The sequence below is a fragment of the Podarcis vaucheri genome (assembly GCF_965113315.1).
Source record: "Podarcis vaucheri genome assembly, chromosome: Z".
NCBI lineage: Eukaryota > Metazoa > Chordata > Lepidosauria > Squamata > Lacertidae > Podarcis > Podarcis vaucheri.
In genome coordinates this window covers 2459191-2479902 of record NC_138758.1, presented here as the reverse complement: position 1 = coordinate 2479902, position 20712 = coordinate 2459191, and the positions used below count along the sequence as shown (strand labels likewise).

The 20712-nt window shown below is 45.9% G+C and overlaps 1 protein-coding gene across 8 annotated transcripts in view; it reads right to left on the bottom strand.

Annotated features, from left to right (window-relative positions):
• The window catches only part of MBNL3 (muscleblind like splicing regulator 3), a 122027-nt gene that overhangs the window by 10331 nt on the left and 90984 nt on the right, over positions 1-20712 (bottom strand). For 5 of the 8 annotated variants that reach the window (XR_014215446.1, XM_082207476.1, XM_082207478.1 and 2 more), the window contains 4 exons: positions 13847-14011; positions 10093-10293; positions 8341-8577; positions 5187-5240 (listed from right to left, as the gene is read on the bottom strand). Coding sequence is in view for 6 of the 8 variants with exons in the window: in XM_082207476.1 (XP_082063602.1) it covers positions 5187-5240; positions 8341-8577; positions 10093-10293; positions 13847-14011 (657 nt within the window). In the remaining 2 variants the exon portion in view is untranslated. The remainder of the gene's footprint in view (positions 1-5186; positions 5241-8340; positions 8578-10092; positions 10294-13846; positions 14012-20712) is intronic. The other 3 variants (XR_014215447.1, XM_082207479.1, XM_082207480.1) reach the window with 1 other exon arrangement.

Genomic DNA, 20712 nt, shown 5'->3' with positions numbered 1-20712 from the left:
ATATAATATATATATATATATATATATATATATATATATATATATATATATATATATGGGGTAAATCAGGAATAATTTTATCTTGGTCAGAGGAAGACTCAGAAGGCAGTTGCAGGCAACAAGCATAGGGGAAAAACCCAAAACAAAATTACCAACTAAGAAAGGAAGGCAGGAAGGTAGGAAGGCAAAACAGCTATTAAAAAAACAACAGAGAAGATTAGCATAAGCATCATGTAAACTGAAATGCTAGCTGTGCTAGGGTTAGCTAAAGTTTACATGTATAAGCATCAGTCCTGTTCCCTGTTCCTATTTTGGGTTCCTGACATGATGTGCTAACTGTGCGTACATTTGAATACATGGATCAAAAAGAATAGGGAAAACTGTTTCTCATCCTTTCTGGCATGAATATAGGGAAATTATTTCCCACCCGTCAGGTGACTTCACATCTGATATAGCTCTGAAGTGACCCCACAACTGTTATTTCTACAACACCATTCATACAAGGACTCAAATATCCTCAACATGAGGATAAGAGGATAAAAAAATTCTGGTCTGGATAAATTTTAGGGAGGAATTTGGGGAGGAGCGCCACTAAGCTGGAGTGTGTAGGGGGTTTAGCTGTTTTCATGATGTTAAGCAAATTTTGCATATGCAAAATGCATAATAGATTGCTGCCTTCCCTGAGCTCTTGAGAAATGCTAGGCTTGAATTTTCAATAAGGAAACAAACATTACAGATTAAACTCTTATTTCAGCTGCCCAGGGCTTCTGGAACTGTAGAGAAACTAGGAAATGTTTGCAAGGGCAAAGCAGCAAAACTGCTGGAATCGCCTACCACTTTCATTGGGCAGAATGAGGGATAGGCTGGTGGGGTGGGGCAGTTGTTGCACCAATGGGTGTGTACAAAACACCAGGCCTAATCCCACTTAAGCTCCTTGGTTCAACAGTGTTGTGAATTGAGGTTGCCAGACCCTATTGCTAACTGGATCCCTTGGTTTTCTGTTGTTGTCATGTATATGTGCGTTTGTGTGTGATTTCAGTGGACCATGAGATATGATTAATTTCACCCAAAGGCAAATTGTTTTGTCCCCACCCCTCTGTTAACAGGCCACCTCTTTCTTACAAGCAAATTGTCTCTTTTAGACCTGCCACATCAAGGTGCTTCCAAGTCAGTCAAACCTGTTTCACCATCAGATTCAAAGGTTGCAGGGCAAAGGGGGGGGTGTGCTTTCAAACTGCTGTGTGGTATATTGCTCTGCCTGTTGCTCATCCCCAAAGAACATGTCTCAACAATGGGGAGACATAGGGGAAAGGTTCAAGGAAGTGCCAACTTTTCTTAACCATTAACTACTTTTGCACAGTTAACTCCTTACTCACCCAACCTCACTCAAGATTTCAATTAAATCCCCTGCAGTCTTCTGGGCTTGTGGGAAAAATACTGAGCCAAATTCTCGAGGGGGGGGCTCTTTTTCTAAGTAAGGTACATGGTTTCCAGAGGTGGCATGAGAGTCCATGTACCCATCACTCTCTGAGTTGCCTGGTGATGTGGAACTCATGACCCTCCAAATGTTACTTGACCACAAGCTCCCATGATGCCTTGACTATTGACAATGTTGGGTTGGGATTATGGGAGTAGGGGGTCCAATGCCACCCAAAGGACCACAGGTCCCACATCACTGCAACAGAACCACACTGTGCATTCCTGATTTGGAAAGGCTCAGCACAAAAACACTATGAGAACCTGTAGCATCAGGTACAGGTACCTAGAATTTCCTTTCCCTTGTTGGTCTGTCTATATTTTAGAGGCAAGCTATGAATGCCCTTTGGATGAAAAGGGCGGGCAAACACAGACATAAGGGAAGACTATAAGAAGAGCCTGCTGGATGAGGCCAATGGTCCATCTAGTCCCGCATCCTGTTCTCACAGGGGCCAACCAGCAGGGTCTGAGCACAAGAGAACTTTGCCCTCCAGTGGTTTCCAGCAACTGGCATTCAGATGCAGTACTGCCTCTGGCTCTTGATCATGGCTATTGTGGCTGGTAAGGTAAAGGTAAAGGTACCCCTGCCCGAACGGGCCAGTCTTGCCAGACTCTGGGGTTTGTGCGCCCATCTCACATCTATTGGCCGGGGGCCAGCGCTGTCCGGGGACACTTCCGGGTCACGTGGCCAGCGTGACAACGCTGCTCTGGCGAGCCAGAGCCGCACACGGAACGCCGTGGCTGGTAGCCATTGATAATTGTATCCTCCTCTGCAATGTGCCTAATCCTCTTTTAAAGCCATCCAGGCTGGTGGCTTTCACTGCCTCCTGTGGAAGCAAGTGCCACACTTTAACTATGCTCTGCACAAAGAAGAAATTTCTTTTATCTGTCCTGAATCTTCCATCATTTGGCTTCATTGGACGTCCACCAGTTCCAGTCTTATGAGAAAGGGAGACAAACTTTCTCCTTGCCACACATAATATTAGTACCTTCTATCATGCCACCTCTCACTCACCGTTTTCTCTGAACTAAAAAGTCCTGAACACTGCAAGCTTTCTTCAGGGTGTGGGTGTCACTCTATCCCTTTGGTCATTTTGCATGGCCATTCTCGAACTTTTTTCTATGCTACAATATCCTTTTCAGAATCAGGCAACTATGCAGAGAATTCCAAATGTGGACTCTCCCCCTCCCAGGGTAGCACATCCTGTTTCGGTGGTGGAAGTGGTAGGGCAAGTGGAACACCACCTCTTGCACTTCTGTTGCCTGAGGTAAGGGCTTCACCCTGCCTCATTGTTGGGCTGACTCTGCCCTTACCCCCCCCCTGCTCCTAACACTGGTACCTTTAAGTCTAGGCACAGAGTGCAAAACAAAAGGGGGAATAACAGTCTAGAATATATCATGAATGGAAATGCAGGAGTGCAAATGGCAAACTTGACAGTTTCAGAAACAGGTTTCACTTCAGTTTTGAAAGACCATGGAGACTGCACATCAGAGGGACCTTATGCTCTGTCCCACAGCTCTCAGTACAGCACTGGCCCAGTTTGGGTTAGGCAAGCATGGGCTGGTTTATTGGGTTCTTAAATAAGCACCCGACCCCATGAAAAACCACAGCCTCATAGATTTACTATATTGCAACCTCCACTGTCATAGGTGAGGTGTAGCATGGAGATAAGTGGAGGCCTGGAGAATGAATTTGGCCATGTGACTGGAGCACTTTTACATCAGGTTTTGCACGGGCTTGCGTGTGTGCATCTGAAAACAGGGCCTTCAGCAGCCAAGCTCCAAGCAGCACTTTAATTCTTGAACCACAAGTGCAATTCATACTGCAAGACTGGCAGGCAGAGCTCTGAAGCTTGAGGGCGTCACCTAGGCTGTGTTACCAGCCCCAGAGCAGTCCATCAACTGACACAAAAGGATCAACCCCAGCCCCCAGGCCCTATAAAGGCCAAGCCTCAGAGCTTAAGCCTCTTAATCTCAGGGTTGTGGGTTTGAGTCCCATAGTGGGCGAAAGATTCCTGCACTACAGTGTTGGACTAGATGACCCTCATGATCCCTTCCAGCTCCCTGATTCTTTGAAATATTGTAAGAAACGTAACCTTAGGTTCAGCTTCCCCTCCAATAGAGGGAGAAAATTGGGTGCAGGGGGAAAACATCTACGTTTGCCAGATTTAAGCATATTTATATTACAGGCAATTTTAACATTCACAAAACCCATGAATCAGGGCTGCCTTTTTAATCCATTAATCCACTTCTAAATACATATATCTAGCAGGTTATCTAGTCAAAGGCAGCAGCACATACTAAAGTCTCTAGCTGCCTTTGTTCTAAAAGAGGTCAGCAGACTTAACCAGGGAGCTGCCAGGCTAGACACAGAACGAAATGTGCACTTTGACTCCGATTTTGCTCTGAATAGGTTTCCTGCAGAAGACTCTGGCAGCATGAAAAGAATGCAATAGCAGAAGGGACCTGCTAGCCTGCTAGAAAGTACAGTCATTCCCCTGACTGGGTTCTGTGGTTCATAGCTGTGGGAAAAGGGGGAAATCAAAAGCTCAGCAGCAGGATGCACACTCCGCATGCAGAAGGTGACCCAGGGGAGGCTGGGATGAGCTTTTGAATGATTAGACATTCAGCCCAAGTTCAGAGCAGAATTTAGGGGAGAAACTGCCTCCCCTGTTTTGCATCTGGGGCATTTGCATTTTCAGAGGTAGCTTTCCCAAGCTTGTTACTCTGAGTGGCTGGCAGCTGGCTTCTCCCCACCCAAACCAAATGTGTCATTCTGGTGGTGGGCACCAGTCAGCAGGAGCAAGGGAACTCTGACAAGTCTCCACCCCCCCATGTAAGTTGCACCACCAGTTTTGCAACCTGGCAGTGGGACTATGAAACTGTGGTTGGAAGTGGGGCAGCCCTAGACCCAGGTTCAGTCCTGGGTAAAACCAGGTGAATGGTGTTCGGTATCATCTTGGGAAGGGCTTCTTCTGAAATTCCAAAGTGCCTACTGTAGAGCAGAGCTGATAATACAAAACTGATCAGATTCACAAGCCAGGAACTAGAGGGGTCTCTGCTGTCTGAATTGTGTCTTTTGTCAACGGCAAGGCTAGGTTTGGACACGAACAATTCCTAATGAAGGTTTGCTGCTCAAACCTGCCACCAAATCATGCCAAGCAAGCCAGAGAACTCCCAAGCATTCCGAGTTGTGTCTGTGCATTGGCATGTGAGCAGCAATTAGGGTGGCAATGTGCCCACTGAAGAGTGGGCCTTGGCTGGGCCCTCGGCTCCCTGCCACTGAAACTCCTTGAAGGCTTCCCCTGAGACATTTCAGACCAAAGGTGTGAAACGGAACCTTCTGTATTCCGTGCTATAAAAATGCGGCAGCTGTCGCTGTTTGAAAACAGACTGATTGAAAAACACTGTGATAATTGCATTGCTCCATAACCACATCTGGTCTTTTTGGAGGAGGAGGGTTGTGAAAGGCACCTTCCGTCACCGAAAAATGGTTTTCAATTAAGCCAGAGGTTGCAAAGTTTCCTTTGGTGGGACAGTGGAGTGAATGGACCATTATTTCCTGTCTGATGGGCACTCTCCTTAGGTAACACACAATATACAACAGATATGAGAAAGACAGAGAAAGACACACAGAGAGAAAGAGAGATGTATTCCATGAAGTCTAAAGATGGTGACATGCAAAGCGAGAAGGTGAGAGGTCCAAGTACCGGGTCAAAGGTTGCCTCGAGGGGTCGCTTCAGTGATCGGACAGCTGGCTGAGTCTTAATTAGCAGGCAGCGAACACATGATGGTAATGAGCCAAGGAAGGGGATCGGGGTTCAAGCACAACAACAGAAAAAACAGCAAGCAGAAATGCATCAAAAAAGAGAGCGGACATTGTGGAGCAAGTGAGGAAAACAAAACAAAATAAAATGAGTGAATTATACAATATATTAAAAAAACAGATGACACATGCACAGTGGAGAGCCCTGTGACAACTGAAGTAACACATCAAGGTTTGCTTCGCCTATGCTGCAGGGTAGATGCAGAAACACCTGGAACCTGAGAGAACTTTATGGGGGTCCCATTTTCCATCAAGTACTGAGAACTGGTTACAAATTCCCAAATAATTAAGATAATTATTATATAATTAAGATAATTATTATTATAATACATTGTTAAATTGTTTGCATTTTGGGTGCTGAAAAGCTTGCTGCAAAAGTTTTTTGTGTTCTTTTTTTAAAAAAAACTTTTTAAAAAAAGTTGTATTTTTTCATGCGTTCCTCATGCTCTCCCCTTTTTCCATTTTGCCTGTCAATGTGCCACAAACGGCTAAGCACAGGCATGTGTGGGCAAGATGGCAGCTTCTTGGGCTTGTTTTGGGGTATTTTTTTGGTGGTCTAGCAACTTCTGTTCTCTGACTGGTAGGGCTGCCCCCAAACTCAAGAGGTACAAGGCAAACATGGAGCCTTGAAAGGAAGGCAATGAATGTCAGGAGTGCTCTGATGGTGTTTCCTGCTTGGCAGGGGGTTGAACTCGATGGCCCTTGTGGTCTATTCCAACTCTATGATTCTGTGATTCTATGAATAATGCAAAGCTATTTGGGTGGCAAGACCCTGGCAACTTAAGAGACCGACAAACAGTTTAAACAGGCTCATTAAGGGCACACTGGAAAGGCAAGTTGGATGTTTGCACCGGGAAGGGACGGCATGAATTGAAGATGCAGCTGGGACCAGCAGGGTCACAGTTAAGAAGTCAGGAATTAGGTCTGACCAAGAAAGAGTGCCATGAGCTGATGGTTCCAAAGACTCATTCTGAGTAAGAGTGCTTAGACTCAAGTGCCGGTCTTTAAGCAGCAATCTTTCTCAAGACAAGAAGAGCCACAGTGACATGCTCTTTCTCCCACAACTTAATGATAAACAGGGCAGTGGAGAAACGAACATTACAGCAGGCATTGACACACAGGAACATACAAAGGGTCCTCTTGAGCCATCGAGTCAAGCCTACCCCAGCCTGTTCCCTCCAACTGTTTCAGAATCCAACTCTCACCAGTCCCAGCTAGCAGCAGCAGTGTTTCCATCACCCATCAGGACTGTAGGGCTGTGCTGAGTGGCGCTGATGGAAACTGCAGCGCCAAGTTGGGGAAGGCTGCTCTAGGCTGACGTTGGGTCGTATCCAACTGAATTATGCTCGGGGTGGACTCATTACAATCAATGGACCCAAGTTAGCCATGTCCATTAATTCCAGTGGGTCTTCTTGGAACAGGACTAGCATTGGACAGAACCCACTGTGTTTCCAACACTGGCCCATCAGCTCCCCCTGTGAAGCTGGGCAGGGCATGATGGCAACAGGCCTTTGCCGTGGCTTGTCCAAAGCAACTGGTCGTTTGGATGTGGCAGATCCATGCAATCCTCATGAGTAACAACCACCAAGCGAACTCTCCTGATTGTCATGGATTTGTCAAATCATCTTTCAAAGCTACAGAAACCAGTGGTTGCCACCACACTCCATGGCAGTAAATGCCATGGCTTAACATGCTGAGTGTGAAGAAGCTCTTCCTTTCATCTGCTCTAGCTCTTCTGCCAGTCTGTTTCACAGGGAGATCCCAAATTGTAGCACAGCCATCTCCCATGCCCCCTGCCCCTCCTAAGCTGTGGATGCCCTTCCCACTGAGGTGCACCTGGCACCACCACTGCAGATTTCGCTGGGTGCTGAAGACACACCTCTTTAACCCCTGACTCTTTGACTCCTGAGGAGCATATTTTTAGGATCCAGATTATTCATGTGATTTTAATGTGTGTTAAACTATTTTTAATGGGCATAGATAAATAACAACAATAAATTATTCAGCCTTCCCCTTCCTTCCCCTGAACTCAAACACTCACACACCATTTTAAAAAGCCTTTTTTGCCTCTCCTTACCACAGAGGATGAGAACCTGTGTTGGATTCCAGTTCCCACCAGCCCCAACAAGCACGGCCAACAGGGATGGGTGATGGGAGCTGCAGTCCAACAACTGACTGGCAGGATGGCTCATGATGGATAGTTCAGTCAGTTGAGCATGAGATTCTTAATCTGGGGGTTGTGGATTCAAACCCCACATTGGGCAAAAGATTCTTGCATTGCAGGGGTTGGACTAGAAGACCCTTGTGATCCCTTCAACTCTACAATTCTATGAACCTGTCAAGGGTGACAGGTTTTCCTGGATTTTTCCAGGCAACATGGATTCTGTTCAGGGGGATGCCTGCTTTATTTACTTTCCAGCAACAACATCTAATGAGCACTGTGCTTTGCATGCAAAATACAGCTATTTAGGGTTTACTGTAAGGTTTCCTTGCTGGGCACATAAGCATGTTTGCCCACTCCACACGCCTTTGGAAGCACAACCTTATGTAGGGAGTTCCACAGGTTTGGGCCCACTACCCTGAGTGTGAAGCTGCTATCAGTTATAAGCTATGTAGCTGAGCCACAGCCGGGGTGTGTGTGTGTGTGTGTCAGGGAGACAGGATAATGCCATGTGCAATGCTCTTGGGTTCTTCAAACTCTTTTTCTAAGGCTGAATGTGAAGCAAAGAAATAAAATGGGGACATTTTCTACATTGGCAGTGGACGGTGGATTTTGTGACATTTGAAGCCCTTTCAATTCTAGGGAATTGAAAGGGCTGGTGCATCATTTTAAAAGCCCCAGGATATATGGGACCCCCATGTACAGGGAACGTGCAGAGTGGGTTGACACAAACAGGACTGGACTGTGTATGCTGAGATGTGATGGGACACTCTGATGCCATTACAAAAAGTGGGGGAGGCTTCCCTTGCCCCTCCTCTCCTTGTGGGCCAAACACACAACATTTTGCAAAGGCCTTGTTGGGCGACGGCCCCCTTACCATTCCGGCTGCAGCGGTTTGATTCACCTGGTGTTGAGCTGCCTTGATTTTGGCTTGCAGGTGTGCAGGGGGATGAAAGTACTTGCATTTCTCCCGGGAGCATCGCCCTTTGATGTAATCCATGCACACCGTCACGGTGTTCTCATTTGTGTCTATCATGGCAATATCTATCGGGTGAGCATAACGGCAGTCATTCTCGCCGCGTGTGCAGTTGCCACGCTGAAACTCCCGGCAAACCTTAAAAGAAAGCCACATTATTTGAACCAGGAAAAACACACGAAAACACCCAGGAAAAACCACTTCTCCATTTTCCTCCTAATGTGAACACAAAGGGCTAAGAAAAGCACAGCCGCGGGGTGGGGACAAATCTCAGCTGCCCCTCAACTACAGTACCTCGGGTTAAGTACTTGATTCATTCTGGAGGTCTGTTCTTAACCTGAAGCACCACTTTAGCTAATGGGGCCTCCTGCTGCTGCTGTGCTGCCAGAGCACGATTTCTGTTCTCATCCTGAAGCAAAGTTCTTAACCTGAAGCACTATTTCTGGGTTAGCGGAGTCTGTAACCTGAAGTACCACTGTAAGTGTCATGTTTCGTCTCATTGCACCTCCATCCCGTTTATTTAAAGCAGGGTTGTGGAAACCTTTTGGCTCTACGGGGCAGATCATTATCAGGGTCTCACAGGCCAAATCACAGACAGTGTCACCCACCTGGCAATCAGTGTGATGTCAAGTGCAAGGTGCTTTAAAGTTCTGAAGCTGGGACATCAAAGCACCATGCAAGGCACTGCAAAAAGCAATGCACTGAGGAAGAGGTTTGCGGCACAATCCCCAGCTGATGAGCAGGGGTTAAGTCCTGCTCTGCTTGGCTGTGAGACCCTGTTCTCTGCTGGGAGCTTCTGCATGCTTTACAGATTTTCTGCCACTGAGTGACAGCTCTTCCCAGCCAACAGAAGCAATATCACACCTATATTACTGAAGAAGTGCAGCCGCTATATTAATAGGGGCTCCTGGTTCACTTCCATTTTCTACTGGACTGTTAGCTACTGAAACGGTAGGGCAGTTATTTTCTAGGGGATAGAAGGTTGCATCGATTTCAGAATTCTGTGCCAGCCTGTAGAGACCTGAGATGGTGAGCAAGGAGGGCTGGAAGAAATAAAACCAGCTGGAATCTCCCACCCATGTAAACAAGGTTTGCTGATTCAAGATGACAGCACTGAATAAGCAACCTCTTACTCCAGGATTTCCTTGGTTTTGCAAACAAGTCCTGGGGATTTGGGTCAGGTAGAGGGAGTTCCACTTTATTAGCAACACTCCTGAATGCCCTTCTGTCTGAGCCCCAGTGACCTTTGACTCTGTTTTTCACAACAAAACTCTCAAACCAAGACTAGATGACAGAAGCTGGGAAGCAATTTTAAGCAAACAGTGATCTTCAACTTATGAAAAAGGGATGATGTGTACTCCAGTGCCAATTAAGAAAAAGGCTTTAAGAGCTTCCTTGTCTTTGGATTAAGAGGTCAAACAAGATACATGTTACACTGTTCTCAAGGAACTGGTATAGCTAAGACTTCAAAAAATTAGTTCCGAGCCATAACGAAGAAAGGGTTTCAGAATCCGGACCCCTCTCCTCTCTCACAGCAGAACTTCCATAGGGCAAGCACATTTGGGCAAAAGGTGCCCAGTTAAATTTGGTTAAGAACTGCCTTCCTCATCTGAGCAAAACAACCATCACCATTTGGTACAGGGTGCAAGATACCTCCAGTTTGTCTGTCCTCATCATTTTCTGCCCAGTGGAGCTCCCTGCCACAGAAACAGCTGGGTTCCCAGACACCAGGACAGGTGTATTTGGCAACAGCTCTGCAGGAACCAAGCCCATTCCAGGAGAGACATGACTTAGGTAGGGACTGAATGCCATGGTGGGGCTAGTTGCAAGTGAAGGAGTCACAGGAAAAGTTGTCTGCCAAGAAAGAGGAGAAAGCAATGGTCATGGAGTTAGCAGGGTCTAAGAATGCACTGGTCCTGTGTCCAACCCCCTGTACCCCCATCTCTGGAAATGTTTGATTCAGTTGCACTGGCTAAGAGGAGGACTCTTGTTCTCAGTCTATTAATCCTCTTGGTTTGCTTCTGATCTTCTCCTCCCGCTTTCATTGATTCAGATGTGCATGGAGCATTTCAAGCACAAGAAGCATCATCATCGGTATGGACAAGGAACAGCCAATGATCGTTAAGAGCTTAATAGCACAATTAAGGAGGCACTTTGGGCAATTAACACAGTCCCCCTACCCTGCACCTTGCAATTAAGCATTCACCGGTGGGAGTTAAGGGATCAAGCCAATTCTGGACATGAGACGCATGGCAGATAAGCTGGCAAGAAGCTCCCCTGGCATAGACAAAAGGGCTGGTACCTTTTGGGTTTCTTAAAGCAACACATGTCTAGAATCAATACGTAACTTCAGTTTTACATTACACTTTTGGCTGCCCACTATTAGCCTTGCTTCCAGCCAGCCTAAGAAATGCAGAACCTGAGCACAAGAGCACTATCCTCTCCTGCAATTTCTAGCAACTAGGATTCAGAAATGTACTGCCTTTGACAGTGGAGGAAGAGCATAGTCATCCTGGCTATTAGCCACTGATAGCCTCTTCCTCCTCCTCCATGAATTTGTCTAATCCTCTTTTAAAGGCATCCCAGTTGGAGACCATCACTGTCTCCTGGGGAGAGAGTTCCATAGTTTAACTATGCAGTGTAAGAAGAGGCACTTTCTTTTTTCTGTCCTGAATCTTCCAACATTCACTTTTCATTGGATGGCTATGTATTCTAGTGTTACAAGAAAAATAATTCTTTCTCTATCCACTTTCTCAATGTCATGCATAATGTTATACACTTCCTTCATGTTACCTCTTATTCACAATTCCTCTATACCAAAGGTTTTCAACCTTTTTGAGTCCGCGGCTTCCTTGACGGACTACCTTCTTTCTGCAGCACCCCTGTGGGGCTCAGGAGCTCAGTAATGTCCCCCCTTGCCTGCAGAGCTGGCAGTCCCTCACCCCTTTTTGAACACCCTCCCTTGTGGAGTGTTCCCTCAGCCGCCTCTCCTTTCCACTCTCCTTGGAAGTCCTCTAGCAGCAGCCCTTGGTCACTGAACTGCACCTCCCAGAGGACCATTCGCCTGGGGAGCTTGTAGCCAGGGCTGCTGCAACAAACAGCTGGGCAAGCCTTTGGGAGGCAGAGATGAGAGAGGGCATCAGAGGAGGGAGGGAAGAGAGACAGAGGCCAGGGTTGTCCTGACTCCTGACCATCATTCAAGGCACCCCAGCATGCCACGGCACCCTGCTTGAAAACCACTGCTCTAAACTAACGTCCTCCCCCATGCTGTAATCTTTCCTGATAGGGAAATTGCCCCATCAACTTTTCCTTTCTACAATATCAGCATATACCCCTCAGGCAGACTGTCCCTGAGGGGATGCAGCCCCTGCCTCCCAGAGAGAAATAAGGTTCTTCACCCCTGTTTTTAGATGTGATGATTCCACCCTTCATCCATAGATCTCAGGGCGGTTCACAACATAAAAATACAATATAAGAAGTACACAATAAAATAAAAACCAAAACAATCCAATAATTCCTTCTAGCGGATCCCACTGTTAGCCACCAATAAAGTAGTGGACCTAGCCTGCTAACTGCCCCCACCTCATGGTATGCCAATTAAATGAATGTTTATAATTTACCACAGGCTATCTTGTGGGGATCTTGTGCGAGGGAAAACTTAAGTGATTTAGAGCCTTAGGCGGGAGCTGAACAAACAAAAAAAGTTTTATTAAAAGAAATAAGAAGTTTGTGAAACAAAGTTGGGTCAGGAGATGCGCTCTTTCAGATAGAAGTTAACTTATCACTTAAACTGAATACAATGATGTCACAGGCTTATCACAGCAGTATAGGCACAGCCTTTCTTAAACTTGTTACTCGGAAATCAGCTGTTACACTTCAATTTCTGTTACTTCTCTCTGGGTCCTTTTGCTTAATCATGGCAGGTTAATACTTTTAACACAGCACAGCTTCCTTTATCATTTATTCATTTGTTTCATGAGCGAGGGGTGCTTTTTGCCAGTTCCCCTCTCCCTTAGCAACCCCCTCCTGAGGTATTCCAGTTAGTGTAACAGACCAAGGGGATCCCCTCACCCCTTCTTTCTGGTTTGGGGGTCTTCTTTACCTAGAGGTACCTAGAGGGACCCTCTCTTCCTGGCAGGAATGAGCCCCAGGGAGTCCCTCTTCCCCCAGCTCCTGCCTCAGACTCAGCCCTCCACTTTAACTCCTGTCTGAACCCTCTCCCAAGGCGCTCCACACGGCCTCCCTCGCTAAGCCACGGCGATCTTCCCTCTAGCTACAGGTGTTCTCCTCAGAGCCAGTTCTCCCTCAGACAAACCCTCTCCTGATCCCTGCCCCCCATCCCAAATCCAGCTCTAACTGACACTCTCCCTCAGAAACGGCACCTTTTGTTCTCCCGCCCAAAGTGCTGGCTCCGCCCACCTTTGACTGTCTGTCTTGACAGCCAATCAGAGGGAGGCTCATTTCAGGGGGATTGCAGCACCAGGTGCTGGTCTGGTTCAGCTGTCCGTCACAACCCTCCTCCCCAGTACTCAGACCAGGGAAAGCCAACTGGACACCCTCCAGATATGGCTAGACTACAAACTGCAAAATACATTGAAGTTGAACTCCATAACTCCATGTTTTCTTAGCTGAGAATTTGAGTTGCTTTGGCATATAATTTTACTTTTTCTATAAAAAAAAATGCAGAACATCATAAACAGGAGTCTCAGTTTGGCTTAAAACTGGGGCCAGCTCAACTTGGGAAATACAAAGACATGTATAGTGCAGAATACTCTTTAAAAAGCCAGCACATCACTTGAAAATGACTATGGATTGGAAGTGGAGACAATATATGCACCTTTTCCTGCTTATCTGTTTGCTTTGTAAGATGAAAAACCTTAATAAAAACTATTTTTTTAAAAAAAGCCAGCACATACATAATAGCCCCCCAAAAGATGAACACACTGCAGTCCAATTTACAATAAATGCTGTAGAAAAAGAGGTATTTTACCAAGACCTGTCTGAAAATATTGAGGGATGGCTGGGGCAGCTCAGAAGGTTTATGAAGCCATAAGGGACATGCAAGATGGAAGGAGTGGAGGAGGTTGTTCAAGTTACCTGATTCTAAACCATTAAGGGCTTTAAAAGGTGAAAGTTAAACCATTCACCCCATATTTTACAATTCATGCCGAACAGGAGTCATCCCAAAACTAAATGGTACTTCTTACAAGAGTAACTTGAGTTTTATGCATTTATGGACTATAAGTGTCCTGTACAGATTGTAGCACCAAGGGTCGTCTTCCTTAACCATGGTTATGTGTTGCATCAGTTAAGTGTAACATCAGAATGCTTAAATCACGGGCAAGGATTGGCTGCAGACTAGGATGTAAAATCACTGTTGCAAAAATGGGTTTGCAAGGCAACTTACAATTGGCTGCAATTGTGCTCCCGGTAGCATGAACTGCATTTGCTGTGCAAACATGGCTGCAGCTGTCTTTTGCTGGATCAGGTTGTTGCGTCCATTGATTTCGAGTTGTGTTTTTAAGTGCGGCGGAGGATGAAGGTATTTGCAGTTTTCTCGAGTGCAGCGACCCTGGGGGGAAATGTGAAATGTTTTGCTGAGCTAGGCCAGTGCTTCCTTTAACGCCCACAAAAGATCTCAGTAACACCCCCCCCCAAATCCACAACATATTCAAGATTCTTCCTGCTCAGTTTTGTTTGCACTGACTCAATCCACACCATACATTTAAAGCATCTTTAACCGTCTTGGCTTCCTGCCCCAAAGAATCTCAGGAACTGTAGTTGGCCCTTTGTAGAACTGCAATTCCCAGTACCCTTAACTGACTGCAGCTCCCATGATTCCTGGGGAGGGGGGAAGTCATATGCTTTAAATTTATGTTTGTATAATATAGATGTGACCCAAGTCTTATGCATTGAACATACATCCTTTTTAACTTGCCCACATTTCACTGGATGCCAGGAAACAGAGGAAAGATGCAAAGAGTTTATTTCCTTGAGGGAGTCTGGTGGTGGCTGATGTAGATGCCTTCCCCACCCCCCATTGTTGAGGTACTTTATGCGGGGGATGGGGACGACCCACTTTTGTGGTCCTGTCTTTCTCCCATTAGATGTGGCTGCCATTGTGGGCTCTGCACACTGACCCAGCAGCAATATTGTGCCTGGTGCCCACAAGCACGTTCTCAAAATTCCAAATGTGCTCAATGGCCCAAACAGGTTGGCCACCCCTAGGTTACAGTGCCAGCAATTCCTTGCTGAGCTACTTTTCTCTTCATGGAGTTTTTACAAAAGGAAGTTTTGAAAAATGTGGTCTAACCTGCTGTTGGTGGACCATGTTTTCCAAAACTTCCTTTTGTAAAAACTCCCTGTGAAGAGAAAGTGACCATTCCACTCCCAGAACTGTGTCACCATATACACAAGCTCCTTTTCCACTGCATGTGGAGGCCATGGTCCTAGTTTTCCCCCTCCTTTTCTTATTCTGGATCTTGCAAAGGATCCACTTTTGCCCCGCCCCATCAATCCCGCACCCCATCAATGGCACTAGGTCTGCCTTTCCAAAAACTACACCTACTCTAAAGGCGGTCCAGGTCTTTTGATAGATCAGAATATTTATGAGGCTTTAGAGCAGGGGTCAGCAATCTTTTTCAGCTGTGGGCCTGTCCACCGACCCTCAGACCATGGGGGGACGACTATATTTTTTTTTTGGGGGGGAATGAACAAATTCCTATGCCCAGCAAATAACCCAGAGATGCCTTTTAAATAACACATTCTACTCATGTAAAAACAAGCTGATTCCCGGACCCTCCACAGGCTGGACTGAGAAGGCGATTGGGCTGCCCACGGGCCTTAGGTTGCCTATCCCTGCTTTAGAGCAACGCATACAAATTCCTTCTAGCAGAAGCACAGACTGGACATGGAAGGCTCATGTCACCATGCCTTTTGACCAAATTTAGGATAAATCTGCTTAGATGTTTTTGCATTCAAAGGAATCTGGGAACAATGTGTGGGCGCGGTTAAGAAGTACACTTCTGGCTTCTCCTGAAGTTTGATCCCTGAGCCAAGATTTCACTGAAATAGTCATCATTTTGATCAGCAACTCTACAGAGTGTCAGATAAGCTGGGGGGGGGGAGTATCTCTCTGAAAGCAGCCTTGAAGATTACTATATCACCTGTCACTGATGTTGCAAACGACCATAGTGCTTACTCTGCATGCATTTAAGCTCAGAATGAATTGTCACAGGCTGTATCTTTCTTCTTTTTCTGCATTTTATTGCCACTAAACTCCCACTTTCCCATTTCTCTTCCCTTTGCAATCATGCATGTAAAATCATGCCTGACATCTGAGGGTTGCACTACAAGCATTTGATGAAGCGAGCTGAGGAATGTTAAGAAGAGCCTGTGCTGGATCAGGCCAATGGCCCATCTCGTCCAGCATCCTGTTCTCACACCAGCCAGCTAGATGCCCCAATGGAGAATTGGCAAGCAGGACTTGAGCACAAGAGCAACTCTCCTCTCCTGCAGTTTCCAGCAACTGGTTTTCAGAAGCCTCTGGCCATGAAGGAAGAGCACAGACATCATGTCTCATCGCCACTGATCGCATTCTCCTCCATGAATGCTCTTAGAGCAACCCAAATGGACAATAAGCACATTTGTTTTCATGCAAAAATCTGAGGGTGTGGTGGGCTCTGGTGTCAACATTTGCTTGAAGTTCCTAATAAATTCAGAGCAGATACTGTGAGAAAAGCCTCCACCTTCTCCTGCCATTACTATGCAACCCAAAGTTCATCTCTTGACATTCTCTCCTGCTTTACCGCCAATGATAATAATAATATTCTACATCTTTGGAGAATTCAGTGGTGGAATATCTATTTTGCATGCAGGGAGGGGGGGGGACCCAGGTTTAATCCCCAGTAACCCATTAAAAATTAAAAAAAAGAATCCTGGGTCAGCAAAGAAGCCAAAGGCCACCGTCTCCCTGTTGATCCGACCATGGAGAGCTGCCACCACTTGCAGCAGACCCAGAACTAGGCTGGATGGACATGCTCCTCCGAAGGCTGCATCAGCTTAACGTTTGGCATGCACAAGGCGTACAGTTCTAAGGAAATGAGCTGAGCTGGCCAGTGTGTGTTTCTGAAAGGACTCTTCTTACATTCTGATCATATTTGTGGCACATGTCAATTTTAAACTCAACAGCTTGGAAGAACATTGCATTGTGACCAAATTACCCCACAAGCTCTTCCCCTCTGATCAGTTTTCCTTTCTCATAAATATCACTGTTGGCATATATATGTTGCTGAGAAGAGAGCAGTATGCGCAGAAGTGCTCTTGTTTTCATCACTTTGTATGTTGCTGGGTAATGATAGTGGGAGCTGAGCCCTAGTTCCCAATAAATCCTGGGTATGTACGACAGCACATACTTTGCAGATCCAATATAGATACCAGCTGGTATAAAAAACTCCGCTTAGAAGGCTGTGAACCTACAAAAACTTGGGAAGCTTGCTTTTTGCCAAGTCAGGCCATTGGCCCATCTTGCTCAACACTGACTGGTAGGATTTCATGCCAGGGAACACTCCCAGCCCTGCCTGGAGGTGCCTGGGATTGAATGTTAGATTTTCTGCATGCAAAACAGGTCCTCTAGCTGTATGTTGTAGCCCTTCGTAATTCCTATATCAGAGGATATCCAGTTTTAAAGAAAGGTGGGAAGTTGGTCCACTCGGCTTAGTATTGTTTGCACCGGGGTGGGGAACCAGTAGCCCTATAGATATTGCGGGACTCCAGTTCCCATCAACCCCAGCCAATGGTCAAGGAAGAGGGGAACTGTAGTTTAGCTACTCCTGGAGACCACAGGGACTCCATCCCTGGTACGCATGGACTGTCAGCAACTCTCTTGAATTTTCAGACAGCTGCATCTTCTCCCAGGCCTCCCTGGAGATGCTGGGGGTGGAACCTGGGGCCACCTGCTCTACCACTGAGCTCCACCGCCCCTTTACAAATTTCATGGTGTTTGGGGATGATGGCATAAGCAACACATTTTGCAACATGCGTGTGTTGTGAGTCATCAGAATCAGTATTATGTAGATCAGGGGAACCTGCGGCCTGCCCAGTGTTTTGGGATTCCATCTTTCATCAGTCCTAGCAGAAATGCCAATGGTCTGGGAATGGTGGGGTAGAAACACTGGGAAGGAGGAAGATTCCATGCATATGATGGCTCTGGGGAAAGGGAAGGCTGGAGAAAGGCATAAAAAACCCCAACCTAGGATGGGGAAGGGGGGAAGGGGGGAAGGTGGTGTTCTCTGGGAAATTGTTGCTGTTGTTGTTATTTATTACATCTGTATACTGCCCTGCATCTGAATATCTCAGGGTGGCCTAAATGTGTGCAGCATGTTTCACTGGCATGTGTCATTTGCAAAACGCTGTGATTCAGTTTGCACTTCTTCTAGACACCCAACAATTATCAAGAATAACGGAGAAGAGGAAAGTGCAGTTATCCTTCCTCTATCCGCTCCCCACCCACATGCCACACTTTCATTGCAAATCTCGTAATCCAATTCTACAACTTTCCTTGCCTGATTGAATCTCCCTCTCAAGGACATCTGAGGATGCAAGTGCCTCTGACCTTCCTCTGCCTACATTCGACGGGTGTGTGCGTGCACAAAACGCTATGAAACAGAGGAGCCAGGCTGCCTGCTTGCTCGTTTGCTCTGTGCAGATGGGGAAGCAGAGAACATTCAGGCCCCAGAGAATAAATGCTGAGGTGCCACCTTCATGACTACAAATAGCAGTTGCTGCTGCTGCTGCTGTTGCACACTACCCCATCTCATTCCCAGAGATTCCAGCCATGCTCTAAACCTAGGAATTTGAGTAGGCTCAGCTCTCAATATGCCTTTTGAGATAGAAGCAGCCCAGGGATAAATACACTGGGGGAGGGGATGTCCTGGACTCTGCAGCACAACCAAATATCACCACCATTTTTGTTTCTTCTGTTATACCACTATAAATGTGCTTTATTGGAGGACCGGTCTCTGCCCAAAGGTGCTTACAATCTAAAAATGAACACAGGGAGGCACAAGGAAGCAGGAGCACAAAATGTGGTTACACCAGTTATGCGTACGTAGGCTTAGTCTCAAAATTTAGTGATGCAGTTCACCCAACCAAATAATTAAGGCGAAACTGAAGATATATGGGTAAACTGCTCATAAACACACACATGTGTACACATAAAATATCGTATAAACTGCATTTGAGAAACTATTTAAAAGTATTTTTAGATGGTTTTAATTGTTTTGAATATTTTATTTTAAGTACAGTATGCCCTTTCCCCGCTTTAAATTACTATGTTATTGTTTGCCCACTTTGGGAGGAAGAGGGATAGAAATCAAATACATAATATACGAGGGAAACTGCTTGTGAAAATGTGCACACCAGGCAAAACTATACACAAAAATCTGAGAAATCAAGAGCGGAGATGGTGGTGAATTTTCACGAGGACTTTAAAAACAAATGAACGCGGAAGCAATGCAAAGATTAGGAGACCCCAACTGAAGACTAGAGAAATGGGAAACTGAAACGGTAGGCACAGCCCCAGGCCTGGTGGCTGTGTGTGGGAGGGGATAGCCAGTGAAAGCAATGGCTTAACCATCAATCCCTTTGCCCAGGGAACTCTGGGAACTGAAGTTCTGTGAGGGGGAGGGGGTCTCCTAACAACTCTCAGGGCCCTTAACAAACCACAGTTCCCACGATTCTTTAGGGGGAGCTATGGCTGTTTAAAGTGGGATGAGAATGCTTTAAATGTACAGTGCAGATTGGACCTCATAGTGATTTGAGCACTTGAGGAAAGCATTATATACATTCTGATGATTATGAATAATCTGTATAGGACGCAAGCACAGAAATGGATAAAACATATATTATGGAACTTTTTAAAAAATATTGGACTAAGTTCTCAGTCATTCTAGGGCTGTACCCATTATCCACATTGTATTTGGAAAAGAAACATAAAAAAGAAGTCTGCATCAAAGTAGTATTACCAGTGGCAAGAAATGAGATTCAGTTTACTTGGAAGGAGGGGGTGTGGTGTGTGTGTGGAAATTAAAATCAAGTGCCGCAATGACACAGGGCAGTTTGTATTTGTGTTGCTGCATAGTTTTAGAAAATCAACAGCGTAATGAACATAAACAGCTCCTGGATTTATAAATAACAGCCCATATGAGCTGACAATTTGGTTTCAATCTGGATAAGCAGCCCATGCCAGGAAATGTGGGACACATTTTCCAGCACTTTCCTGAGATCACAAAAGGTACAGGAAGGTGACTCGCTCCAGAAATTTTCTTCTCCATATATAAGGCTGGCTTCTAAACAGTTACTCACCTGGTGTGAGTTAAAAATCACTTCCAGATGAGCTGGCAGGGATTGTTTATAGAAGTTTTTAAAAAACAAACAAACAAAACAAACAGGCCACAAATGACTAGCAAAGGTTTTTCCAGGCTTGAAACATTCTGGAAGATTTGCAAGGCGGATAGAGCGCCATCAGCATGTGCACAGAACAACATAAGCTCAAACAACAGGAATCTGCCGTAAGAAACATACAAATTCTAGATTGTGCAAGAGATGACAAAGGGAGAGGGGTACAGACTGCCCTGTGTGCATCTTTTAGAGACATCTGCTGAGCAGGTGAAGCTTTTCTTGGAGAGAAGCAAAATACAATCTCTTGCTGGTTGTACACATCAAACTGCTGTCATTGCACAAGTGAAGGAGGCAGTTAAAAGCTGGGTGGCCTGGTGAAAAAACAGACAAGGGCTCTCGCACTTTTAATAGTTGTGTATTAAATGTGCAGCAGCTCTGTCTTCTTTTTCACCCTATCCCCCAGCCCCAATTAAGAATTGGCAGAAAATTGGAGGAAGCGGGGAGAAGCAAGGGGAATGACTGTGTAGAAACTCCAGTATTTGGGGAGGATGACTGAAAAGTGTTTAAGACTTCACAGAACGCAGGGAGCTGCCTTTCCAGATAGCAATCTAGCTGTGTGTGTTATGTGGAAGGGTTTGAAGGAGAGAGAAGGAAAGAGAGAGAGGCAGAATTCACATACTGTAGTTATCCTGGCAGAGACTTCCTGGCCTATAAAGGACATATAATGCTTAGATGAACCTCCCAATGCCTGTGGCAGAATGAGATGGACCAGGCTTTTAAGAGTAGACTTGTACCAATTCAGATGGCAAGTGGAGGATACTATTCCTGAATGGTGCCCCACTGTTTTTGCCTTTTAAACCCTCCATACTGAGA